Source organism: Arvicanthis niloticus, chromosome 15 (assembly GCF_011762505.2).
Source record: "Arvicanthis niloticus isolate mArvNil1 chromosome 15, mArvNil1.pat.X, whole genome shotgun sequence".
In the NCBI taxonomy this organism is placed as follows: Eukaryota; Metazoa; Chordata; class Mammalia; order Rodentia; family Muridae; genus Arvicanthis; species Arvicanthis niloticus.
Window position 1 is genome coordinate 68,070,524 of NC_047672.1, and position 25,045 is coordinate 68,095,568.

Here is a 25,045-nt window from a genome sequence, read left to right on the forward strand (position 1 = left end):
CTCATTGCTTCTGTTACTGATTTATTGAGTAACATTAAGTAGCAGTTCTGTAGAATTTCCCTTTGTCCTACTGAGCATGGCAATGCACGGGAAATTTCAGCAATGTGGGCACAGCCCGAGGCATGACTAAAAACTAGGTGGAGATCAAAAACACATCTCTGGCATGTCTTCACAATGTGCCTAGAGATGGCTCATTATTGAGTCGCTGCGGAGAGACGTGACTCAGCCGGTTTCTGCAATAGGCTGTCTGGGCCAGCCAGGAAAAGGCAGGCAGGCTCCGAGGAACAGTGAGTGTCTGTGTGCTGACCTTGATGACTGTGGAAGAGAAAAATGAATCTGGTGTTTAGAACTGGGGCTCTTAGGAAACAATGTGATTACAAATGCTGGGATTTTCGTCAATGTAACAGTATTAAAATGAATGCGAGTCTGCTGTCTGCTTACAGCTTTCCTCGACACTGTCAACATTTAAAATGCCTAGAGACAAACTCTTAATTTATGGGCATTAGCACCCCTCTTTGAATTGAATACTTAGTCAAATAATTTTTTTTTCTGGAAAAGTGAAGAATGCTCTGTTGACAGAGATAATTAGAGACCTGTTAACTTGCTTCTTTAGAAATAGATACTAATTAGATATGACATGGACAACTGTCTAGGAGTTAGAAGACAGGCAAAGAGAGTCAGGCAAGTCAACAGCTCAGGCAGCATCTAATTGATAGTGTGAATCCTAGCAAGTGATGGTAGATGTGTAGTTGATCAGAGCTTTGAAAATTTGACATTTAATTGTGATTTGTGTACCATAGTCTATGATATACTTAGATATTGAATGTTTTTTTATTATGTATGTCTGTGTTACTCATCATCTCTCTTTTACAATGGAAACTGGGTAACTAAGTCAAAGTGCAATCTCCATTTACCCTCTTGGACAATAGCTGTACATGCCTCAATGGTGCAAATACGCGAGTCTAGACTCACAGGGCAATTTCAATATGGCTCTGAAATAGTACTATAATTGTGTCTGTATTTCTGGGGCTAGTTAGTCCTTACTTCAATGTGTTGATGTTTATGAAGCTGAAGATGGCCAGTGGCTAACTGAAAACCTAAATTTAAACCTCCAAAAGGGTGCCAGCTATCTCCACCTGAAACAGGCAATTGTCATTTTCATCAAGCCAAACATTCCTGTTCTAGTTAAGTCTATGTAAGTTTGGGCTTTCAAATGGGTGGTGTTCTAGAAGTCATTTTGGATGGAGAGATTTGTCATCCTAGTATCAGTTTGTGTTTCCACACACATGGACTGGCTCCCATTCAGTTTTCCGTTTCCCAGGAGGCCGTCCTGGCATTCTTATCCTGCAGAATTCATATCAAGCTGAAGTGTTCCTTGTCTACTAGTTAGTCAAGTGGTTATGGCCACCAAAATAAACACATGGAAAGTGTCATGTGGGTGAGAGCCCGGATTCAGTACATTACACACTTGTAGTGTACACTATAGGGACTTCTTACAGATCTTTTTTCATGCATTATTTTATTTCCTCTGGGAATGGAGGGGAGAGTTTTAAGGGCTTGGAGTAGAGTCTACCACCACTTAACAGTGCTGAAAGACTGCAAAGACCATAAACTTCCTTGTGATCTAGCTCTCTTCTCTCTGGCTGGGGAAGCTCTAGGGTGTAACACACACTGAGGAGCTCACACAGTCATACTATGGATAACTTTTCTGCCTTACAGCTGAGGCTGCCCCTGTGCCATGGCTTTACAGCCTTCCTACCCCTCTCATACTTCCTCCTACTGCTGGACTAGTGGCACCTGGAGGCACCTCCTTAATGAATCTGACACCATTGGCTTCTGCTAACCTGACCACCACAAGAGAGAAGTGAACAAAAACTGGGAAAAGGTAGGGAAAATCACAACTAGTAGTTTAAGAAGGAAAACTAGAGCATTGGAAAACAGACTACAAGGTGATCTGTGAAGAAAGGCCTTCAGTACTTGGAAGTAGGGGACAAAAAGTGCTATAATGTGATCTGGGACCACAGTATGGGTATGGGGACCTGAAGCAGCTTAAGCACAAGCCTTGAACACAGACTCATTGAGGAACAAATTTTTACATTTGAATTTCATAAGCACATAGTCCTTGGAGTCTAGATTAAAGTGTTTACTTCATAAGTATCACTTTTCTATCTACAAAATGAGCTAGAATTGTTTATAGTTAGACATACTGCCATGTGTGTGAATAAAATATTGATTGTGGAGTGACTTAGAGATATAGTTTCCCAGTTCAAGTATTCAGGAGAAAAGTTTGAGCAACTCCAGATGAAAAGTTACTTAATACTTGATACTGAATAGTATGTTTACACAACATGTAACAATGACATGGCATTCAACAAAGAAATATCCACACAAAAATGTTAATAGCATTCATTCAAGAAGCTTAAATGTAAGAAGAAAACCTTTGAAGCAAAGAACTTTTTAAGAATAAAAAACTATGCAACAAATTACAATCTGCTACTAACAAAATAAATTTGCTATCACTGAAAATACATAGTTTAAAAATATTTATTGACATGGATGATGAGATTAAAACTACACAGGATATCCAGGCAGTATTTAAAATTATGAAAATATAGGTATTCATTCAATCCTACATTTTGTGAGCCATTTTGCATAGGTATTTGACTAGAATTCATAGAAGACAAATAGACATATGTATTCTTTGAATTGAATTGACAATCCATTGGAACAAAAGAAAAAGAGAAAACAGATTTATTTTATATGGTAGATTTATTCATATTTAAATATACATTAATCAGATGTAATAATACATATGACACACAACACACACACACTTGGGATACAGGAGCTAGAGGGTGAATTTAATGGCTTGTCCTTACCCTATAAATTCAAAGACTTCCTGAATTTTTATGTAATGTCAAATAACAAATATTTATTTTTATATGTGTTGTTAGTTCTCTAAAACAATGAGGAGAGAATATTCATACAACTCACTGAGCTGTGGGATGAAGAAAGACTGAAGAAAGACGTCAAGTGAGGACGGAGAGAGCACTGGTCAGGTGACTGATATGTGTTCTCTCTGAGACTCTGCTGAACATTCACCTTATTATACTTACAATTCAGTAGGCTGACTGTGGGATTCTGAACCCCTTTCTGAGTCTAGGGTTCTAAATGTTAACATAATTTTAAAGAAGTATTCCACCAGATTTTAATGTGATTAAACAGGAACATGTTTAGAAGATAACACTAACACTGTTTTCCATCTAAAAGAAAATTAAGAATATCTTCTAAACTAAGTAAAACAACCATTTATAAAATTTGCCAAGTTATTAGTTATCACAACCAAAACAATGAATAAAAACTCTCAGCTTTGGTGCATTTGTTTTGAATTTAGCTTTTACTATACATACAGAAATGAAGATGGGCAAGGTTTTATAATGAGTTATTTACAGAGACCAGTCACTATATAAAGAAACTATAAATATTTTTAGTAGAAGAAGATAAGGTGGCCTACACCCCAGTGAAGGGAGAATACATTAGACAGAGTCCACTCCTAAAACTGGAAATGGTATGTTCAAATGCTCAAATCTAAAATGGACTCACCAAGTTTTATGCCATAATTAGAATATGTATTTAATCTTCACACTAAACTACAGTTAGACTTAAAGAAACTTACAAATACTATTTTATCATATGGCAAAGCAATGAAAGGCAATGAATAATGAACCAACTTTGTTCCACAGAATTGAACTGAATGAAGAATGTAGGTCTAATGGTTTACGGAAATTCTCATACAAATAAGATAAGGTCAGGGTCAGGATCCACTTAAACCCCATTAAAATGTCATCGAAACTACTGATCTACTGCACTTGAAAGGTAATTATGCTGCCTGGTGATAAAGAAAAATATTCCTAAAGAAGGTGGTTGACTTAAAATTCAAGACTAGTGAATGATTGAAAAGTTTTAATACTGAACACCTACATTTTTGTTAGTTTAGTAAATGAAAGAGTACAGTGCTTAAAGAAATCATGAGTGACTTTAAATAGAAACAATTGTGTGAACAAATTCTGGGACATTGTCTCAACAGACTTAACACAATCACTTATGGAAGTATTTTTGTAGTACATCTTTAAAACATTTTGCAAATGTTTCCTTCTTACAATTTTGATATTTATGTAAACAGATGAATAAAAAATAATAGCAGGTAGTCATGTGTAAAATTCAATACATCGATCTAAACAGGATCGTTACATTGGATTTAGTAATCCATACTACCAGTACCCAGGGACTGAGACAGAGCAATCATGTGTTCAAGGCCATCCTGAGTAATATCAAAAGACTACCCCTTAAAAACAAAACAAACAAAAATAATGATCTTAAAATCAAAAGTGCAAGGGAGAATTTCATTCTGAAATTCATTCTGTAGATAAGGAAGGAGTGCCCAGAATCAAAAGTGGGGCAGGGGAAGATAAGCTTTTCTGTACCACAAACAATGTTGTTAATGTTAAGGAATTTTTAACTTTCTCGTGTGTAGTAACTTCTTAGAACAGCCAGTATTTAAGCAAGTTCTGCTTCAAACACATGTGTGAGCACCTGTTTCTCAATGGTCAAATATTCCTAGTGAGAAAAGAAACAAAACCAGATACCAAGGTGATAAGACAACATAACAGTCCTTTCATTGAAAAAGCAGCAGGCAAGAGTAAGAGGAAGGAAAGCTCTGGCAGGCCATTTGAATAAAGTTTGTTGCTGTTGTTTTCAATAACAGAGTGTTATTCTATATTACTGTTGAAGAGTTTAAATATACAACAGTAAGGTAAACAGAGTAGAGATATTCAGAGGCTTCCAACATATTCAGAAGACAGAAATCAGTGGGGAGATATATGTGGGTATATGAGAAGGGAAGAAACCAGAACCTGGGTAGAGGGTCATCAGGTACTGGAGAACTATAGAGAAGCTGAGGACTGTAGGCATCCTTCACTGTAAAATATGAGAGCCTTGTTTATTGATCTATTCATTCCCACACTGATTACAGAATATTTACAAGTTCTGTAAAAACAATTGTTCAGCCATCCAGTTGACTTATTTCATCCTGAAGCATAACCTGGTGACTGACTACTGCTGAACTAACATAACTGGATAACCTAATGTTACTGGACAAATTAACAAAGTTAGAAACAATAAAAAGCCAAGAAAGAGGAGAAAACACCCACAAAAATAGCGTAGGAATTTTAATTTCCAGAGGATGATCTTGACCTGATGATTTTCCTGCTATCACTTTCCTTTCCAAGTGCTGGAATTCTAGACACTACTTTAAAAAAAAATGATGAAATAACTTGAAAGAAAAAAACAGTAATAAATGGAAGGTAAAGAGGAAGCAAAAGAGGCAGAGAAAGAGGAGGAGGAAGAGGAAAGAAGAAAAGATGAAGAAGAGGATAAAAGTGGCCAAAGAAAGAGAAAGATGAACCAAATTGAATGTTATGTTGAAGTCATGCTGAATTGTGCAGAAGTGATTGCTCATCCTGACTAAATACATGTTAGAAGGGTGAATTATTTCAGGAATATCAAAAGGAAGATGGCTCATAGATTTCAAGAAATAAAGACTATACAAGAACCTCATTGTGATATCCTTGGCTGTCTCTGGAAACTGAAGTTAATACCCTAATTGCTGAAAATACTACATGCTTTGGATATGACCAGTACTGCAAGGGATACCCAAGGATGTAATAGTAATGATTATATGTTGGATGTAACCAAAAAAATCATTTTATTAGAGATGAAAATTGCTCAACGGGAGGAAAGTATGCCTTATTTCATCCTACCTATGGCTGATAAGGTAAATGGTGCACTTCTTCCCTAAACCAATGGCATTCTCAACTATTCTTATATTCTAGGAGAGGTATAGCTCTTATTTCCCATTAAAGAAGCCTATGTTGTAACAGACAGAAACCATTACTAAATCCTTAAGGGTTAAAATATAAAGCACAATCTTCCATGGGGTGGCCAAATATTCTCAGTGGACATATCTATAATCCAGGGTCTATACCTGAGCCTCTGAAAACATACCAGGAAAGGGAAGGAAAGATTTGAGAGCAAGCACAAGGAGGGATGCTGTGGGCCAGTGTCTTCAATATATGACAGGATGTTGCACTCATGAAATCTTACCAATATGGTTGTGAAAACCAAACCTGTACAATGACTACACCAGTTGACATACAATATGGATTAGAGAAGTCTCAAAGTACTGAAGAGCTACAGACGAATGAAGTAGGGCAAGTATCGTGGGAGATATTTAAATCGGCGGCATTCAATCTGGCTTTTCTTAATCAGCCACCATGTTCCCGAGTATCCTTGTCCTGCGGCCACGAGCAGCTGCTCAGGCGACCAGAGATACCTGCCCTGACAACCACGAGACGCCAGCATGAGAGATGGCTCTGCCAATCTTCCACACTGTCTCCACAAGGCTGTGCTTGCCCAGACCAGCCCGCCATCCACTTGGGCTGATGGGAATGAGACTCTAATACTTAGTTTATCCAAACGCTTAACATGACAGTTAATGCTCAATAACAAGAGGTCCACACAATCAGAGGTGTAACCCAATACCCAACCTAGATATAGCAACTACTTTGACTGCCAGAGACAGACACACGTCTACTTCCATGTTCCCCTCTCTCTTGTCCTCTATCCCCTAGCTCCTCCTCCTCCTTCTCCTCTTCCTTTTCTTACTCCTCCTCTTCCTCTCCTTACTCCTCCCACCTTAGCTCCTCCCAACTTGCGGGAAAAATATCCCCCTACAAGCAAGTCATTTTTTCTCTAAAGAAGAACATCCTGATAGTTTACTCAACACCAAATGATCAGACCTACAAACATACATACACATGTAACAACATCTGTGATAGTGACATATGTGATTTATCTATATATAGATATACAATGGAGCAACTTATATTTATAGATACATATTTTAAAATCTATTAACATTTGTGGTGTTGGGACTTCCAGTTGTTTCTGTGGTGTGTTGGTTTCTATTACTATGCAGCTGATAAAAATAGACATGTATACATATTTGTATGTATATGCATGAACCTGTATGTAAGTAATATTCAGGGATTTCCAAAGAAGCAGAACCAACAAAACATATGTATATGTGCATACTTGTATACGCACTCAATAACATTTGAAAAGCCAGAAGTCTGTGGCTCAGAGAAAATAAAGTATTTGTCCAAGTTGTCATAAAATATTAATTTATAAAAAGTGTGTTTTATAAGAAAGACATTGCCAAATTTCAGAAGTTTAAGCCACAGAATTAATGTTATGCAAATGTGCCTGGCTTCTGTGATAACACACCTGCAAATGGCTGGTTTTAACAGCAGAAACATAGCCTCTTGTGTGTCTTAGGCTCGGAGACTATCCAAGGTGATAGCAGGTGTGTTCCCTCACATTGCCCACACTGTTACTTGCCTGCTTAAGTTAGCTAGAGTAACTTTAGTGGTTACCTGGATTCTGATAGTCATTTACTGTTTCGTTCTTCACACACACCACCTTCTTTTAAATATGCCAATCATGTTGAGTTAAGCAGCTCATCTATTGTCAAATTTAAACTTGATTACATCTACAAAGATCCCATTTCCCCAGAAGGTTCATATCAGAATAATAAAGGCGCTAGGAGTTCAGTCTTCCTTCCTTTCTTCATTCATTCATTCATTCATTCATTCATTCATTCTTGCTTGCTTGCTTGCTTTCTTGCTTGCTTTTTCTTCCTTCCTTCTCTCCCTCTTTTCTTTCTTTCTTTCTTTCTTTCTTTCTTCCTTTCTTTTTTCTTTTTTCTTTTTTCTTTTTTCTTTCTTTCGTTACTTATTTTTTCAAGAGGAACACATTTTGTCCCAGAAGTTCCTTTGACAGATGCAGGCATCATCCCAAAGGCCGTTAAATTCTATGTTAAGATGATGGGTCATTGGCTTCCATATAGATAGCAAGTCTGTAGCAGGGTTACATAGTGATGGCCTGTGACCTGTGCCCACTGCTAGATTCCTAACATGTAACTGTAAATGGGAGAAAAGGACTGGAGTTTCTAAACACAGCACTTTGTTTTTCCCACACTTCTGTCCTGTTTTTATCTTTCCATGCAGCTCTCTAGTTTCTTCAGTTCCAATTGAGGGATGTGAGGAAGGAAACCCAAGCTGAAAATACTGGGAACTACTTCTTTAAGTCAACAGACAAAAGCTGCCTGAATACATCTCTGCTTGGAAGTAACACAAGTAGGATGCACAGTATTCTCATCATACCACAATTGACATCATAGAAAATAAACCTTTGATCCTTGGAGGCATCCACACTTCAACAGCAGGATGAAAGATTTAGCTCAGAGGCAAGGATGGAGGTAGAACAGTGAAAGAGGAAAGAGACAGTAACTGCCCAGGAGAGATGACTGTATCTGTGGACAATATACCTAAAAATACTGGAAAGTGTTGTCACGATAAGAAAATAGATGTGTGTATGTGAGTGTGTGTGTGTGTGTGTGTGTGTGTGTTAAGCTGCCCTGTAAATTAGCAGCTTCAACAAGACTGAGAAAACACTGGGTCGTGAAGATGATTTTCATGCCTGTACGAAGTAGATTTATACATAAATCTAGGATTTGAAATCTGAATTTTACTGTAGTGAAACCCAGCAAAGAAATAATGATTTTTTTTTTTACCCTAGACTAAACATAGGAAGAAATGTTTGACTTTTAGTGCCGAGGACATTTGTTTGTTCTTCAAGATACATAACAACTTTAGCAGTTTATGAACCAGATGATCCAACACTTGAGAATATTATAGCCCATTGCTCACCCTGTCATTTTTCAAAATGTTACTAATGCCTTATTTCTTTGATATTAATAATTTTTTGTATTTTAGTTTGAAAAAGTCTTTCTCATACTTTAGGTGCACCCAAGTTATCACACTACATTTACAAAAAGACTAGGAAGAGAGAAGATAGAAGCAAGGTATGGGTGTGCAATTCAAGTCCTGCTAGTGAAAAGGAAATGATAAACAAACAATTTTCTATGGCTTATATAAATATCTCATATATCTAAGCCTCCCATATTCCAGGAGTACGTGTGTGTGTGTGTGTGTGTGTGTGTGTGTGTGTGTGTGTGTGTAAAGACAGAGCTCATAAAAGAGATACATCCCTGGAAGAATGAGCATATCACCTTACACAAATACAAGAGACTTAAAGTAAACAGAAAATGAACAAATGAGATAGTTCCCACTGATGGGGTCTGCAGTGATTCAGGATCCTTATGGACACACATCCAAAAGCTAACCCTGATAAGCTATAAGAGGGTACACAGGGCTATTAAATACTGTGCAGTAACAGTCAAGACCTTGATCTGTTTCTGCTGTCACAAAATCACAGTCAATTAATGTTTGTAACCATTTTGATTCCAAAGAGAAAATCCTTCTTCTAATCTTGAAAATGGCATTTATTTTCCCAAGTAAACATGCATATAAGATTGTGAAGCCTGGAAAAAAAAATGATTTTGAGAAGGGAAGTTCCCTAGGTAAAATGTTACCTCCATGTAGCAATTAAAAGGTGAGAATCCTGGGATTAAATGTGCACATTAAGAAATACATTAAGAATGAAAATATTTTCAATTAATCTTGATATACCTCTTTAGATACATTGGAAAATATTTTTAAAGAACAACTTAAAATCATTTATTATTAAAGCATTAGATAATTACACTTTTATATGACTTATTGAGTAATGTATATCTATCTAAAAATTAAGTAAAGAAACAAATAATGAGTGACGTTTATAATTTAATCAATTAAATATAAACGTAAAATTAATAAAATTTTAGGCCTTAGAAGACTGTATCTTATCATTTATAGGCCTTTTGGCTGAGATTAAGTGTGGAAGATTTTATCTTAATAAGATTTTAGCAAACTGAACTTAAGTGTGAGAATAAATAAGAACAAATTCAATTTGTAGAATGGACAATTAGTGTTTTTATGTTATATAATTTTCATAAAATATTTTTTTTAAATTGTACACCGAGAAATCAAGATTACTTTTAGAATTTTAACTTTAAAAATATTTCAGGGAACAATCTAAAATTAACCCATACCATTTGTGTTTTTGGTAATTGATCACCAGCAATTTAAAAAGTTCTTAAAGTTTGTGGGAAAACAATATAAAATTCAAGTGTGTTCTAAAGGTGGAAATGCAAACTAAATATCTTTGGTGAGGAAATTGTGACCTTCAAAAACATATTACCTAAGAGGCCTCTCCTAATCTGCATGTGTTGAATTGCCCTACTATAAAAGACAACAAAATATTTGATTTAGGTTTCAAAAGTTCACAAAACATCCTTTAAACAAATGTTTAGTTGAATTTAGCAGCCAGTTACCAAGAGGTGATGTGTGCCCAAACCTCACTCTGCTGCTGGCTGTAAAATGCTCAAGACTTATAACCTCTCTGGAGGATTCAGAACTCAAAAATGAAGTCTCACCCCATGGTAACATTAAAGAACATGGAAGAAAAAATGTTATCGTAATAAGGTTGAAAAAAACTGTTAGCACGTTATTGTATTTAATGAACCAATAAACCTAACAATAGTTTTAATTCATAATTTCAAATAAAGCTTAATACTAAACAACTCCCCAAATACATAATTAGTAGGTTAAGAATTAGAAATAAACCTCAAACATACTTGACACCGGAACTGACATAGTTACTATATTATGAATAGCACAAAGTGATTTATTTTGCTGAGGATTCAAAGAAAGGACTGCATAGAGATTCATACTTGAAGTGAGTTGGTTTGCCTGAGGGTGGTTTGAGGGCAGAGAAGAACACATGTGCAGTCACAGAACCGCGAGGAGACAAACGGAATAGTCAAAAACTGAAACGAAACGCACTTCATCAAACATTCATCTGGAGTTTAAAGGTGACAGCAAAAGACTGAGTTAGAGGTGGGAGCAACTGAGACAGAACAGTCTGAAGGACTGCGTGAACTTGGAAATGAGATGGACAATCACCTTTCAGTGTGTGAACACAAGAGTTTCAGGCAATTTAATTGACAATTTGCAGACTGGATACATTCTGACTTGTGGTTTTAAATCAGTCTTGCCCTCATAGTGATGAACTTAGGCGTGTATGGATCATACAAGCTTGTTTCTTGAATGCATTTAAACCTATCTTCCAAAGCAACAAATTAGATGCTTGAAAGGAATACACTGTATTTATGTAACTATGAATGGATTTGAATGGATAATGACATCATTTGTATTCTTCCATACTTGTGCGTTATTTGACTGGGAACCTACTACCAATTTTTTTTTTCCCTTCTAAACATATTTCTTACATTTCTAGCTTCCTGTTTTTTATGTCTGTTTTAAGCATTCCTAAGAAGTCCAAAAAAGAATGAGACAGTGATTTTTCTTTCAACCTCCCTGTTCTTTCACAGCAAAGATATAATGTTTGTATTTGTTAGTCTAGTTGGAGAGACAATGGGACAAGTAGCCAAAATAAGCAAAGTCCCCCAAAACCTTAATAAGCTAAAAAGAAAGTAAAGGCTTCCAACTGATTTACTGTACTTTTTAATTAAATACAGGCACCATGAATGTTGAAGGCAGGAAGCATGCTGGTTTTTGTACAGCACAACTGAATTTGTTACCTGGGGCCCAGGTAGAGGAAGGTTGCTTAAGTCTCTGATCCAGATTTCTTATTGCACACCAGATATATTGCATCTTTTTTTTATGTGTACTCTTGAGATTAAAAGAGCTTATCTTTGCACAAGTTTATAGAGCTGGAGAATGTCACCTGCATTTCAGGTGGTTAAGTATTGTGACTAAAAGTAGGTCAATTAGACAAAGTCAATGCTTCAGGACTTTCAACTGTTCTCACCAGTCTGTCTAGTGGAAATCCTTGCTAGACAACACAATCGGGTTTGTCATATGTCATTCATTATAAGAATGTGTCTGCCAGGGTAAAAGTTGTTTATGCAATTTAATACTCTTTTCTAGTCAAGCATTAAAAGTTCAAGAAGAGTAGGAAAATAGTAAGTTCTGAAGATTTCATGGAAAAGGCTTTGGAACATGGTGAAGGCTTATAGATGGGACCCAACTAAGCCATAACTAACAGTTCAGCATTTACTTCTCCAGCTGATAGTATTCCTCAGTCTCATTCCTCATACCTGACAACCAGATGCTCTTCCACAGGCCTCCCAGGGAAATAGCTACTCCGGGGAAATGGATATGGAACAGGGTGAGGAGAGAGCTTAAGCTACAATAATGCCATAAAAGCAGTTGCTTTTCTCAAAAGACTAAGATCCAGAGCACATGTCCATAAGAAACATTATTCATTAACTAACTATGAAACACCTGTAACTGCAATTGTATCCACCTAATCCCAGAGCCACAGATATCAGGCTCACTAGGTTTTTTTTTTTTTTTTTTTTTGGCCTGGTAGTTATCATGAAGACAAAGAGTTCACTTTTCACCCTGTGATGAAAGTATATATACATATACACACACACACACACACACACACACACACACACACACACACACACACACATATATGCGCACGCGCACACTACTGTCATCTATTTCACTCTACTGTACAAGCTAAATACTCTAAAACATAAACACTGTAGGCAATGGCTTTCATCCGAACACGCTAAACTGCATCTAAGATGTTTAATAGTGTTTAAAAAGTATTGAAAACCTGGCTTGGTAATTAATTAATATTTATTTACTTGCTATGCTGGAAGGTTTTTCAGGGCCTTAGACATATTAGGCAAGCACTATACCCCTGAGGTATCTCCCCTGCCCCTAAACTATAAATTCCATATATACATATGTCTTGTTTCAAACTGTAATGTCAACAATAAACGTTGTCTTTTCCTAGAGAAAAACTGCTGTCATTGATGGTAATTCATCTTCTTTTCCTTTTCTTCTCCTCCTGCTTTTTTTCATGTTCTTCTTCCTTCTGCCTCAGATCCTGAAATTAGAAACCCTAGAGTCATAGAGAAAGATGGACATAAGAAAAAGACGGACAATGAGGACTAAAGAGAAAAAACCCTGTTTTTGAAAATGAAAATGAGAAAGAAAATGAGAAATGAAAAGAAAATGAGAAAGAAAAAAAAACAAAAAGAGAAGATTAAAATATCAACAGTCATGGATAGAGAATGACAGTGAACTGAGAAAGAAGGTGGAGATACACTCATCCTGTTCAAAACAAAACAAAACAAAACAGGAAGGATTTCGATGAAGGGCATTCAAAGCCCATCAGATAGCCATTGCACTTACAGATTTCTAGGACAGATTTGTTTGACTGGCCTGGTCTCAGAGGTGCTAGGCTAAGCCAAAGAGACAGAGGGGTGATGTAGACAAGGACAATATCCATTGGAAGTTCTGACTTCCAAAAGATATGGTGCTCCTTCAAGTTGCAGCTAGTTTTCCCTAACATATTTTAATGAGAAAACCGTAGGGAATTCGCACCTACCAAATTCACTTGCGGGCGGAGTTGGGGGTGGGGCTCTCCTGTATGGCCATTCATTGAGTACTTTCTCCAAACAGCTTCTAAAATTAATGTCATTTCCCATCTGTAAAGAGAAAGTCATAGACAGGAGTCTGAGGAACAAGTCTTACCTGGATCCTGTTTTGTCAAAGCATCCCAGGCTCCTGAGCATTATGGAGAAAATCTGATGTATCTAATGTGACTCCAAACATTTTATACTATTGTTTCATGTTCAGGTAGGCCTGAGCCCCCATTATGTTCTTGGGCTTGAACTTTTCCTGGCTAATGCCTATCAGTATTTCTGTGACTCATTTAGAGGTGTGTCCAAACTGCAAATGTTTCACGGCTAAGTAAACACCATTAAACCACAGGAGCACATTGAAAACTATGTACTCAGGCTGGGTAGAGATGATCTCTGTGCAAGTTTCACAGGCTGTGATTAACTCTAAGCTGTTTGTCACACTCTCCAAAGCCTCAGGAGTAGTCAGGAAACACAGAACTAATACTCTGGGATTTTGTAAACCTAGTTTTGAATTAAAATCCCTGCGAAGTCAACATTTGATACTCATTCACCTTGTGGTTTGTCTTGATCTCCTTGATACTTAAAGACAAAATGTGTAAGAAAACTCTACTTTACCTGAGTTTGTATGTTCATTTGTGTCAAATAGCTTCACAGTTTTCAACTGATAGTTTAATCATCTTCCTGTTCATTCAATTTGCAATTTCATACACTTGGAGATACTGATTCAGTTTTTGCTTATATCCATATGAAAACAACTGGGGGAGATGTAACTGTGATCTTGGTTTCTTAAGAACAGTAAGTACACATAAGGTTTATTCCTGATTGTTTTTCAGTATAGTCAGATGTTTCTGTTTTGCCCCTTGTTTTATAAACCTGTGTCAAGAAGCTGCTGATATTTTATTACATTTATGTTCTAAAAGATAGCTTAGTCTTTTCTATATGGATTTTTGAAAGATTGCATCTAATGAATAAAAGTTTTTCTCAAAATGACCTCATATAAGTTTGTAAGTAATTCTTCAACTATTATTTTTGACTTGTTGAATTCAACTTCACAATGTGTAAAAAAGTAGTCAGTTTTATTATACATCATCAAATGATTGTTGTGTTTTCTGTAAAGTGTGGTGGCATGACATCTGAATTTAATGAGGAGAAATTGCTAAGTATCATTTAATATTTTAGGCGACAATGTTAGAAACATATTCTCTTACCAATATTAAATGCACAAAATTCAGTTATCCCTATATACCACATTGTGCCATTAAATTTAAAACAAAAGTCAAACTATTCATCCGATTTGACTCAGCTTCCATCACATCCCAGCCCCTATTAGCCACCTTTCTAATCTCTGTTTCTCTGAGAAAATTGCTTTTATTTTTATAGATAAGTAAAGATATAGAACATTTACTTGTTTGCTTCAGGCCTGCTCCACTCACCCATTGTGCTCTCTATGTTTGCGGAAACAGTCAGACGGTTTTTCTTCTGTAAGTCTGGGAAGTATGTACAGTGGAATTTATGGTATACTGTCCCATATCCGGGCACACCTTCCTGGTTGGTTCATGATGCCTATGACTGACACCTAGGTCGATTGGCTATTATGAATATTGGAACAAGGGATATGAAAAGACAGAGATGTGGATCTCCTGACCTCACATACTTCGGGTAATTATTCAGAGAGGGATTTTTGGGTTATATGCTAATTTTTATCCTTAGGATTGTCTTTTGTAATCTTAGAGGTGTTTCCCGCCACAGCTTTGATAAGAATTTAAAGATTCTATTTCATTTTGTAAGGCAACTGCGGAAGTACACAGGAAACAAATTGGACTCGAGGGTCCCTCGCACAGTGACACCTACTGGGCTGAAGCGCGCAGTATTTTTTTTTTTTTTTTTTTAAGCAAGCTCTGCTCAGTTTACAGGGAGTGAAAGTCTTTTCTTTTGATGTTCAATCATTTAATTCACTATGGTCAGAAGGAGTACCCCCCCCCTTCTACGCACACACACATCAAAGTCAGTTGCACAGCTTAACGAGTTTCCCTGAAAGCAGGGCTGCAAATTACTCGCCGGTGTGTAGATTTATGAGCCCCAAAGTGTTGGGACGATTGGAAACAGCATTCTTGAAAACTAAACAAGAAAGTGAAAATTCTTACAACTTATGCTTTGGGAGTGTCCCGGAGAGGAAGGTGCTGGATATGATTCATTGTGGAAAGGTCAGCGTAATTACTGATTTCAGGACATTAGGGAAACGCAGCAGGAAACAATACTCAACAGATTACACTTCTGGGAAAGGGGGGTACGTTTCTCCCCTCTAGCTTCAGAAATTTTGCTGCAGGGTAAAGACAAGATCCGTGCCCTTTTAAAACGGTAACTCTTTGCCTTAAAAGGATGCAGGGATCTTTTGGCAAAACAACTGCTTTGCACTCGGATATTTACAGCCTAGCCAAGCCTGCATGCTTTCCAACAGGCGCGCGTAACAAAACCGTCTGAGTGCGCCCAGATAGTGTTCAGTGCGAGAGGTAGTGTTACTGAGAAGAGTCTAGCCTGCAGCAGAGCCTTCCCGCGCCTAGGCCAGCCTGTGCTCCGCCCTCCGGCTCTCTGCCACGGGCGGCCAGGCGCTCCCTGGGTGGGGCGGCGGCCCGTGCAGATGCGGCGGGCCACGCGGGGCCGCTGCTGCAGCCGGCTGGGCGGTGCGCCCGGGCAACCTCAGCCGCGCGCCGCGTCGCTGTAATCGGACACCGAGCGCTCGCCCCGGGCGCCCGGCCACTTGCCATTCACTCCGAGGTGCGGGGTTGAGCGACGTGGAGACCGGCTCCGGGTGCCACGGCTCGGCCGCCCGGAATTCTGCTACAAAGAAACTCAGCACCGCCGGCAGGAATCCCACCCTCGGGACTCTCTGTCTTTAAAGGTCTTCTGGGAAAGGACCTGGGAGACTGGGAATCCGAGCCCGGAGCAAGTGGCTCATTTCTCTTGGATCTTTTCCCACCGCGGTAAGCCGGACTCAGATTTTCAGTCTTACTCAGTTAGTGAAATAGAACTTTTCTGGGTCTCTGTACAGACTTTTTTTTCCCTCTGGTGTGCTCAAGTCTGGGCATTTTCTTAGGAGCCCACGAGGCTCGTGAGGAAAGCGCTCCCGGAGGAAATGAGCCTGGCTGGAGGTTGTGGCACCTGCCAAGAGTTTAAGTTGCTCCAGTGCCTTCTAAGGGGGAAAAAAAAAAATCGGTGGGAGCGACATAAAATAATTATACTCTCGTATTTGCTGATAATAGATGACCAAGCACTAGCAATCACTTTTAAGTGTGTGAGTTAAAGGGACAAAGTTGTAAAGGACGTGGGTGGGGAGATGGCAGTCATAGCCCATCGCTAGGTGGGACTGAAACCAGGGTGTTCTGTTAGATAGATCAGCGCTATCTGATCTACCTTGTCATCTAGGCGGTATTTTCCATAATTTATGGAGTGCATCTTCTTCAGGGGAGGTATATCGGACAATGTACTGGTAATATCAATATGTAAAAATGTACAAATGTTTCTAACTTGGTTAATAAACAGACTAAGCTTGGACATATTAATAGTATCCCTTCCCCCTGGTTTTAACTACTAAGTTAAATTCCCAGGGGTAAAATTCTAAGAGAAAGTCACCCATAAAAATCAATTTTCTTCTAAGTTAATTTAGGGATGACAGGGTGAAGAGGTTGTGGAAGCAGGAAGAAACTGTTTCTTTTGAAAATTACCAACACAAACATCTCTAGGGCTTCCTCCATCTGTGTGGTAGAGGCATAGAGTTTCATGTTGAACTCTTGAAGCATATCGCTTACCACTAAGACCAGTTTAGATCTTTCTTTGATTGCACTCTCTGTTTAATTGTCCTTTTTCTTCTGTGTCAGAGAAACAGCCTTTTCAATTTTTAACCACATTTCCTTATTGAATAGAATCAATAATGTATTTTCAATTTAAAAAGCCATATAACACAAGATCTGTAAAGACATGTTTCCTTATTAGTCCTGCTTGTAATTTTACTGTATAATTACACTCCATGAGAAGTGACAGGATTTCTTTCATGGTCCTGAGTTCACTTGGCATGATGTGGCCAGTGGGGCTTATATAGGTTTGTTCTAACAGTACCTGGCCTCTCTTTATACTTAGACATAAGTTAATAGCTTATACTAATTTTATAGTCACAATTTTCAAGCAAGAATATTGTCTCTTTGATTCATTGTTTGAAATTTTGATGGCTCACTCTCTGGTTGATTTATGTAAAATATGCCTTGGTGGATATGAGTCTCCGGTGGATTACTCACCACGAGGTCATTGGTTTAAATTTGGCAGGAGTCCATGGTTACCTCATCTGCATCACTTAACCACTGCCGGGTCATCTGCATACATTGGCAGATAACTGATTGAAGTGATTTACTAATCAGGGATGGAGCACAGGTAGATTTATGTATGGAAACACTATTTCAGAGGCAACTAATTCAGAAGAGTTATGAGCATGGAATAAATGGGTACCTGTGAATAGGATTGTGGAACTGACCTTATTTATTAGGGAGAATATTTTCATTCTTCAATACTCTATCAGTATAATTGAATGGGTTCTAGAGATATGAGATACTGGAATTCTTTGGGGAAAATCAACTAATTTTTTTCACTGGTGCTTTGTTCTGCTTTGATGCCAGCATCATTTTTGTGGGAAGATAAAACAATTGTCTATTGTAAAGACTTCCAGACACAAATAAATCTCAATATTTCCATTTGAGAAGTAAAGTCATAGCACCTCCTACTGCTTGCTGTCTGCAGGCCTTAAGCTGCATCTCTCGAAGCTGTTATCTCTGATTTGCCAAAATGTTAAAGGTTATTCCACACATCTCTTATCTTTCCTTTAAAGGTATTTTCCCTTGGATATTAATTTCCAAATCAGAAGAAATGGCATTCCGGGTGATTTTTGTGTTGGTTGGATTATTTATTTGTTCCATTTGTGTCCAAGGATCTTCCCAGCCTCAAGCAAGAGTTTATTTAACATTTGATGGTAAGAAATTTGATAAAACTTATGAAAAATCTTTTGGAGATTTTATTTTTTCTTTCTTATTCAGATAAAAGATTAACATATTGAAGAGAACACAATCTCATTATTTAGTTCTCAAAATATTATCAGGTTAATCTTTAAATGCCACGGATATTTATTTATCATTGGTTAGTGTTTGCATTGGAGGAAGTGTTTATAAAAATGCCTGGAGTGTTTTCTACCTTTTCCCCCCTTAAGTTTCATTGGAGTTGAATGTATATTCCAGGGAGATAGCAAAGAGCACAAAGTGTAGCATTTTTATGTCATCTGGTTGTGCTGGAATGCAGCCCCTCCTCTCCAAACTTCATGAATAGAAAGGGCTACATGGGTTTAGTAACTGTAATAACTCTAGGAAGTTCCAAGTATTAGCTTCAAAACTGGAGTTGTTCTAAAGTCTGTTGTTTTTCGTCCTATTCCAAAACTATTTCCCATAGTTGGTATGTTTTTTTTTTTTTCTAGTGACGTGAAAATTACATACAAATATTTGGGATAATGCATTTATTATTGTTGTGTAAAACATTGTTTTCTTAAACTTAGAAAAGTAATAATTTCAAATACTGATTTATATAAAAATATGGTCCTTTGAGGGTGTGGTTACAAAATGTGTACATACTGTTAATGTATACTGTTCACATCCATTCTAGATGGGTGGTTGTGTTAGTCATGTAACACTTATTAACTGGACAGATGAAATATGAACTAGATGAGAAACATCATCTTGTCTTCAGGACCATTTGTGTTTATGTTTGCAAGTTTTACATGAATTCTGTCATTGCATGTGCTTAGTCGCTTTCAATGAGGGTACTCTAAGGCCTTCACATAGAAATTGCAGAAAGCACATTGATTGACACTTACCAGCCTTTTCTCTTCTTCTTTTTAAGTTCTTAAGTGCTCCCCGAAGGTCACCATGAGCACTGGAGAAGCCATATTTAGAACTTATTGAGTGTGAGCTTTTAATTGCACCCTTAACCTTTGTGCCTGACATTTCCCCTTAAAACCATAGTCATGCTGTTTAGATGTGAAGAACAGGGGCAACAATGACTGCTTTGAAATCCTTCTACTCTTCGTGAATCACAAAAGCATTTTACAGTTGCTTGTATTTTGTCTCTAAAGTTGAGATTATCAATGTAGAATAAGAGAGAGAGAGAGAGAGAGAGAGAGAGAGAGAGAGAGAAGAGAGAGAGAGAGAGATTGAGAGAGAGAGAGAGAGAGAGAGAGAGAGAGAGAGAGAGAGAGAGAAGATACGTCAAGGAAAAGTATAATTACCTATATTTTTCTTACTGTGGAAGGAGACTACATGGTCCGGTACACCAGATAGATATCTAAAGCTGGTCCCTTCTATGACACCAACACATTTTTGTTTAAATGTATGAAACAAACTATTAGTCACTTAGAATACTTCAACAAATCTGTCTTTAGAGAAACAAGTATAATTTGTTTTTCCCAGAAGAAGTTCTGTCCTTTAGATCAAATACTCTATAAGAGAATGGTTGCTGGGCCATAGAGAGTGGAAGTTATTATAGACTTTATATTATTGTATGTCTAGTGCTTAAACATTTTAAAATCAAAACAGATCCACCAAAAATAGGTTGCCCTAATATGGGTGTTATGTAGACTATGGCATGATAAAATAATCCGCCTATCAATAAAATGTGAGCCTTCCTCACATTTGTTCATCTTAAAATTATTAGGACTCAATAGTTAGAATATCACATACCACAGAACTGTCTCTCTAACTCCAATACTGATTTAAAAGGTATACCCACAAAATAATCTAAATAAAATTCTTAATTTTTAAGATAATAACTTCAATCATTTCTACAATAAAGTAGTATATAGTAATCAATATGCTATGAAAAATTATATCAGGAAAAGTAAAGGATACAAGTTTCAATAATTAATTTAAGATTATATTCTTAAAACAATTAATCATTTACCTAATTACCATGGATAAATTTCTTATTATTTAAGATTTCTGTTACTTCATAGTAAGTCTATTTTAGAATAAAGCAAAACAAGTTACAAAATTTCCTCCAAAAAGTTTTTTACTCAGGTATTTTTTGAGACACTGTCTAACACTGTAGCTTATGTGGGTTGTAACACTGTAGCTTATGTGGGCTGGAACCCGTTTTGTAGCCCAGTCTAGTTCTGAACTTCAAAAATTCTCCTGATGCAGCATTATGAACATTGTAATTTTAGCTTTGATCTACAACCACCAACTTTTAAAAGTTCATTCTTAACATCAAGGTATAAATTTTATATACAGGGTGGAGGGGTATATGACTGCATATTTATTTAAACACAGATCTGGGGCTTATTTTATATTTCAAATCTATGGCACTATTTTTGAACCTAAAATCTGGAATTTGAAGGCATTTGAGGAAACTTTTGTTGCATCAGACAGAGGTTAGTTGTTTCACCTGTCTTATGTCTTCAAGCTCTCTTTAATACCTTGTCTGCTTGCTCTTTTGTCTTGTAATTGTCTCCCTCCCTGAACCTGGGTCTCCTGTCTGTCTCTTTTTGTGTAAAACATTATTAAAAACTGTTCAGACTTGTCTTACTTGAACTCCAAGTAAACACCACTGTCAATGTAAAGGTGTGTGAAAAGAACTACCTTCAGCATCCACATTCCTTCCTGTCTTACAGGGAATTGATGGAGTGATAACATTTGGGGATCTGTGATTTACAGGCTGGTTTTCCATGTTGATCTAGTGCAGGTCAAGGAGATGGCTATCAGTCCTACCTGGAATGTATGTCAGATGATATTAATTAGTTACATTCCTGCTGGCTGAATCTTTCATATTATAAAATGGAGACTTCTATTAAATACTTTGTAAGTCTTACAATTCTTATTTTATACTGAATATCTTTGAAACAAATAGAAATGTTCTGCCAGTGCTATTTGGACAGATTATTTGTTCTCTTAAAAGCCAACAGACCCACAGATTCAGGTTTCATTGCTTTATTTATGTTGGTTCTTTTTTGTCTACATCAAAAACGTTAGAATCTGTAAGGATTGTATGGGAAGAGATGGCTACCTGTGTTTAAGGAGGAAGGCTAGAACACTAGGCAAAGCTTTGTGAAAAGTTCTGTCTTCTCCCCACAGGTATTCTAGCATATAGTATTTCAGGAAATTAGTGCTCTTTGACTTGATAAAATGAGTGATCTATCTGTAAATGTTTAAGAAAATGTTTCTGTACTTTAGATAAATGTTATACATATTGAAGTTATATAAAGTCCAATTATTGTGGTAAATAGTTTAAAAATAATTTCTATTTGAAAATTAAATATATTTTTAAAAATAAAAGTTACTTTTCATATTCTATTTTTATCTTTCCTTAGTCTGTAGGGTCTGTAGTAATGTACTCTATTTCATTCCTGAGATCAGCACCAAGTACACACATTATATCTTAGTTGATTGCTAAACAAATTTTAGCAATCTCTTTAGATATGCAGATTTTTTTCGTTTTTCGTTGTGTTTTCTGTTAAATAATCATTAATTTATCCACTGAAATTTACTCTGAACTATTTTTTCCTTCTGTTCGATGTAATTTTCTGTTGGGAAATTCCTTGCATGGTAGCTCACCTAATGGAATTTACTTCTTTCTTCTAGTATATTTATTCATGCTATAGATTTTTGTCAAATATTTATTACAAACTTGGTTAAAGTGCATTTATTCAGTCTGCTATTTTTTTCTTATTTGCTTAGCTACCTTTCCATTTTACCTCTATATTGGTGATTTATCAATACTTGGATTTAAAAAAAATATTTTTTGTGGATTTCTGGCTTAACTTTCTGAAAGAACACATATTGTGTGGTCACAATTATGTAAAATTTATTTAAGCATTTTATCAAACAGAATTTAGTCTATATTGAAACTAATGTATATTCTTCTTTCATTGCACAAAGTATATGAGGGAAACACAGTAGATCTAGATGGCTAATAATGATTTTATATACTCATTTATATTCTATCTATTTGCTTTCTTAATTGCTAGCAGTAACAGGTGGACTGTTAAAGTATGAATTTGTGTGTTTCTCCTTCATATTGTGTCAGGTTTTGTTTCATGTCTTTTGTTTCCATTTTTATACTGACATATTTTGAAGTACTGTACTCCTCAACTGTTGAATACATTTGCATTATGAAACATCTCTGATTAGTACTGGTAAAAATGTCACACACATTTTTTGATGTATGTGACATTTATCTTAGTATAGAGTAAAAATATTATAATGCATTTATAATTAAGTGAGAGATATTCATTACTCATTCTATGATTTAATAATGAGAATATATTAGGACATATATTTAAATAGGTATATATATGTATACATATTACATATGTATATATAGGTATATATATATGTGTATACATATTACATATGTATATATATATATATATATATATATATATATATATATATGTTATATATAAATAACCTCCTTAAACTACAGTCATCTTGCAAGGAATTTGACTACTTTAAACCAGCGATTGATCCCACACAGAATGCGATAGATCCCCGCTAATCTGTCTTCTATTAGAATGTAAGTAGCACAGAGTATTCAACTACTTGGCACAGATGCTTCTACATTCATCCAGTGATGCATATTTAGTGATCTATATTTGAAATGTCTACAAAACCTGATCTTCTCCCTAATACACTAAGAAGTCTATATGTTCCAAATACTGAACTTTCATATGAGTTTTTATTAGTTAATCCACAAAATACTTTCTAATTGTTCTATTTCTTTCCATAATAGACCTTTGACCTTGTAATTTTTCACTAATAGGAAAGCATTATAAATTCTTCAATTTAAGATCTTGATTGAATTCAATACATGTAACCACCTCTAGAAATATTTAGACTTTTATATACTCGTTGCTTCCAAAATATTTACTCTTTTTAAAATTTTTATTTAAAACATTTATTTATTGTGATGATCTTGGACTCAATGAGAAAGCAATGTCCTTGGTTTGCTGTTCTAAATGTCATGGTACAGTGTATGAATTGGATTGCTCTGCAGTGATTAACAGTGACAGGAAGCCTCAGGAAGAAGAGAATGTGGGACTGCTTCTGCTCCCTGGCATCATGATGACGTCAACTATACATATGAAAAATGAGTAAATATCCATATATATGTGTATATATATCTTCTGATATATATATATATATATAAATATCCATATATATGTATATATATCTTGATATATATATATATACATATATATGGATATTTATATATATATATATCTTTTGATATATATATACATATATATGGATATTTACTAAATATATATATCTTCTGATAAAACCATATATACATGGTTTTATCATATATATATAATATATATTTGTATATGGTTTTAAAGCATTAGGTTTTTCCATATCAAATGTCAACAAATTAAAATTCAGAAATATTTGTCCCTTGGAATGCTTTTAGTGTAAAAAAAACTAAAAGAGATCTAGCTGCAGCTTTTCACTATGGTATAGTATTTAGAATAATGAATTTTATGTGAGTTTATGGGGACATGTATTATTGTTATCAAAATAACAAACTTAACTTGTTATGTTTTACCACTGAGTGACAGCTGAGCTTATTAACATGGCTCATTATAGTTGATCGGTTACTAATGATATTATTATGCCGTGTGTGATGGCCCTCCTTTATTCTGAGAACGCTCGAGATAGAAATTTGTAGATCTGTGGGAATTTATAAAATGAGTTCTAGGCCAATCGGGACTACATGGTGATACTCTGTCTTGAAAAATTTACAAAAGAAAAATAAAGAATTTACTGACGTGGAGGTTTTGTCTCCTCTAAAATCATGTAAATTATCAAGTGCTACCTAAAACATAATACTAAGTGCTGAGACAACACTTTTTTGAATGTATTCTTATGTCAAGAAAATAATATCTTAAACAAAATAGTATAAGACTAAGATGGTCTAAATAATTCATAAACTTCACTGAGTCTGACCATCATCTCATACAGCAGGCTGAAGTTTAGCTCTTTCTTCACATTTTCTTTTGGCTTAAAATTTATGACTATCCAGGTACTCATGGAAAAGTGGAAGGTAGAGAAATTGACTATAAAAGTCTGCAATCCATTGTTGGCCTCGGCTCACTAGAATACCAGAGACATACTACTGGGAGACTGCATTTTAACCATTAGCTACTGATTATGTTATGTGGCCCTCGGAAAGAAAATGACACCAGATCGAAATTCCCTGAGGATTTCCTGTTTGATATATTTTTCCTTGCTAACACTGACCAATCTTCCAGCCCAAGCATAAGTTTCACCACTAGATATAAATCCAACTGGCTTCAATTCGGAGAGGTGATTGAAGGCAAGTTTGGAGTTTGGAAACAGCAAAGTCAAGGGTAGAAAGGAAGCTTGCCTTGGCCCCTTGATTTACCCTTCACTTTGTCTTCCTTTTTGCCTTTTGCCACTGTTGAATATT

At 36.2% G+C, this 25,045-nt stretch overlaps 1 protein-coding gene across 1 annotated transcript in view; it reads left to right on the plus strand.

Moving 5' to 3' along the window:
- Positions 1–16,253: 16,253 nt before the first annotated feature.
- Positions 16,254–25,045, plus strand: part of Sema3c (semaphorin 3C) — a gene marked incomplete at its 3' end in the record, with an annotated part of 142,079 nt that continues 133,287 nt past the window's right edge. The window contains exons 1-2 of the mRNA XM_034519619.2: positions 16,254–16,512; positions 18,405–18,545. Of these exons, the coding sequence (XP_034375510.1) occupies positions 18,443–18,545 (103 nt within the window). The remainder of the gene's footprint in view (positions 16,513–18,404; positions 18,546–25,045) is intronic.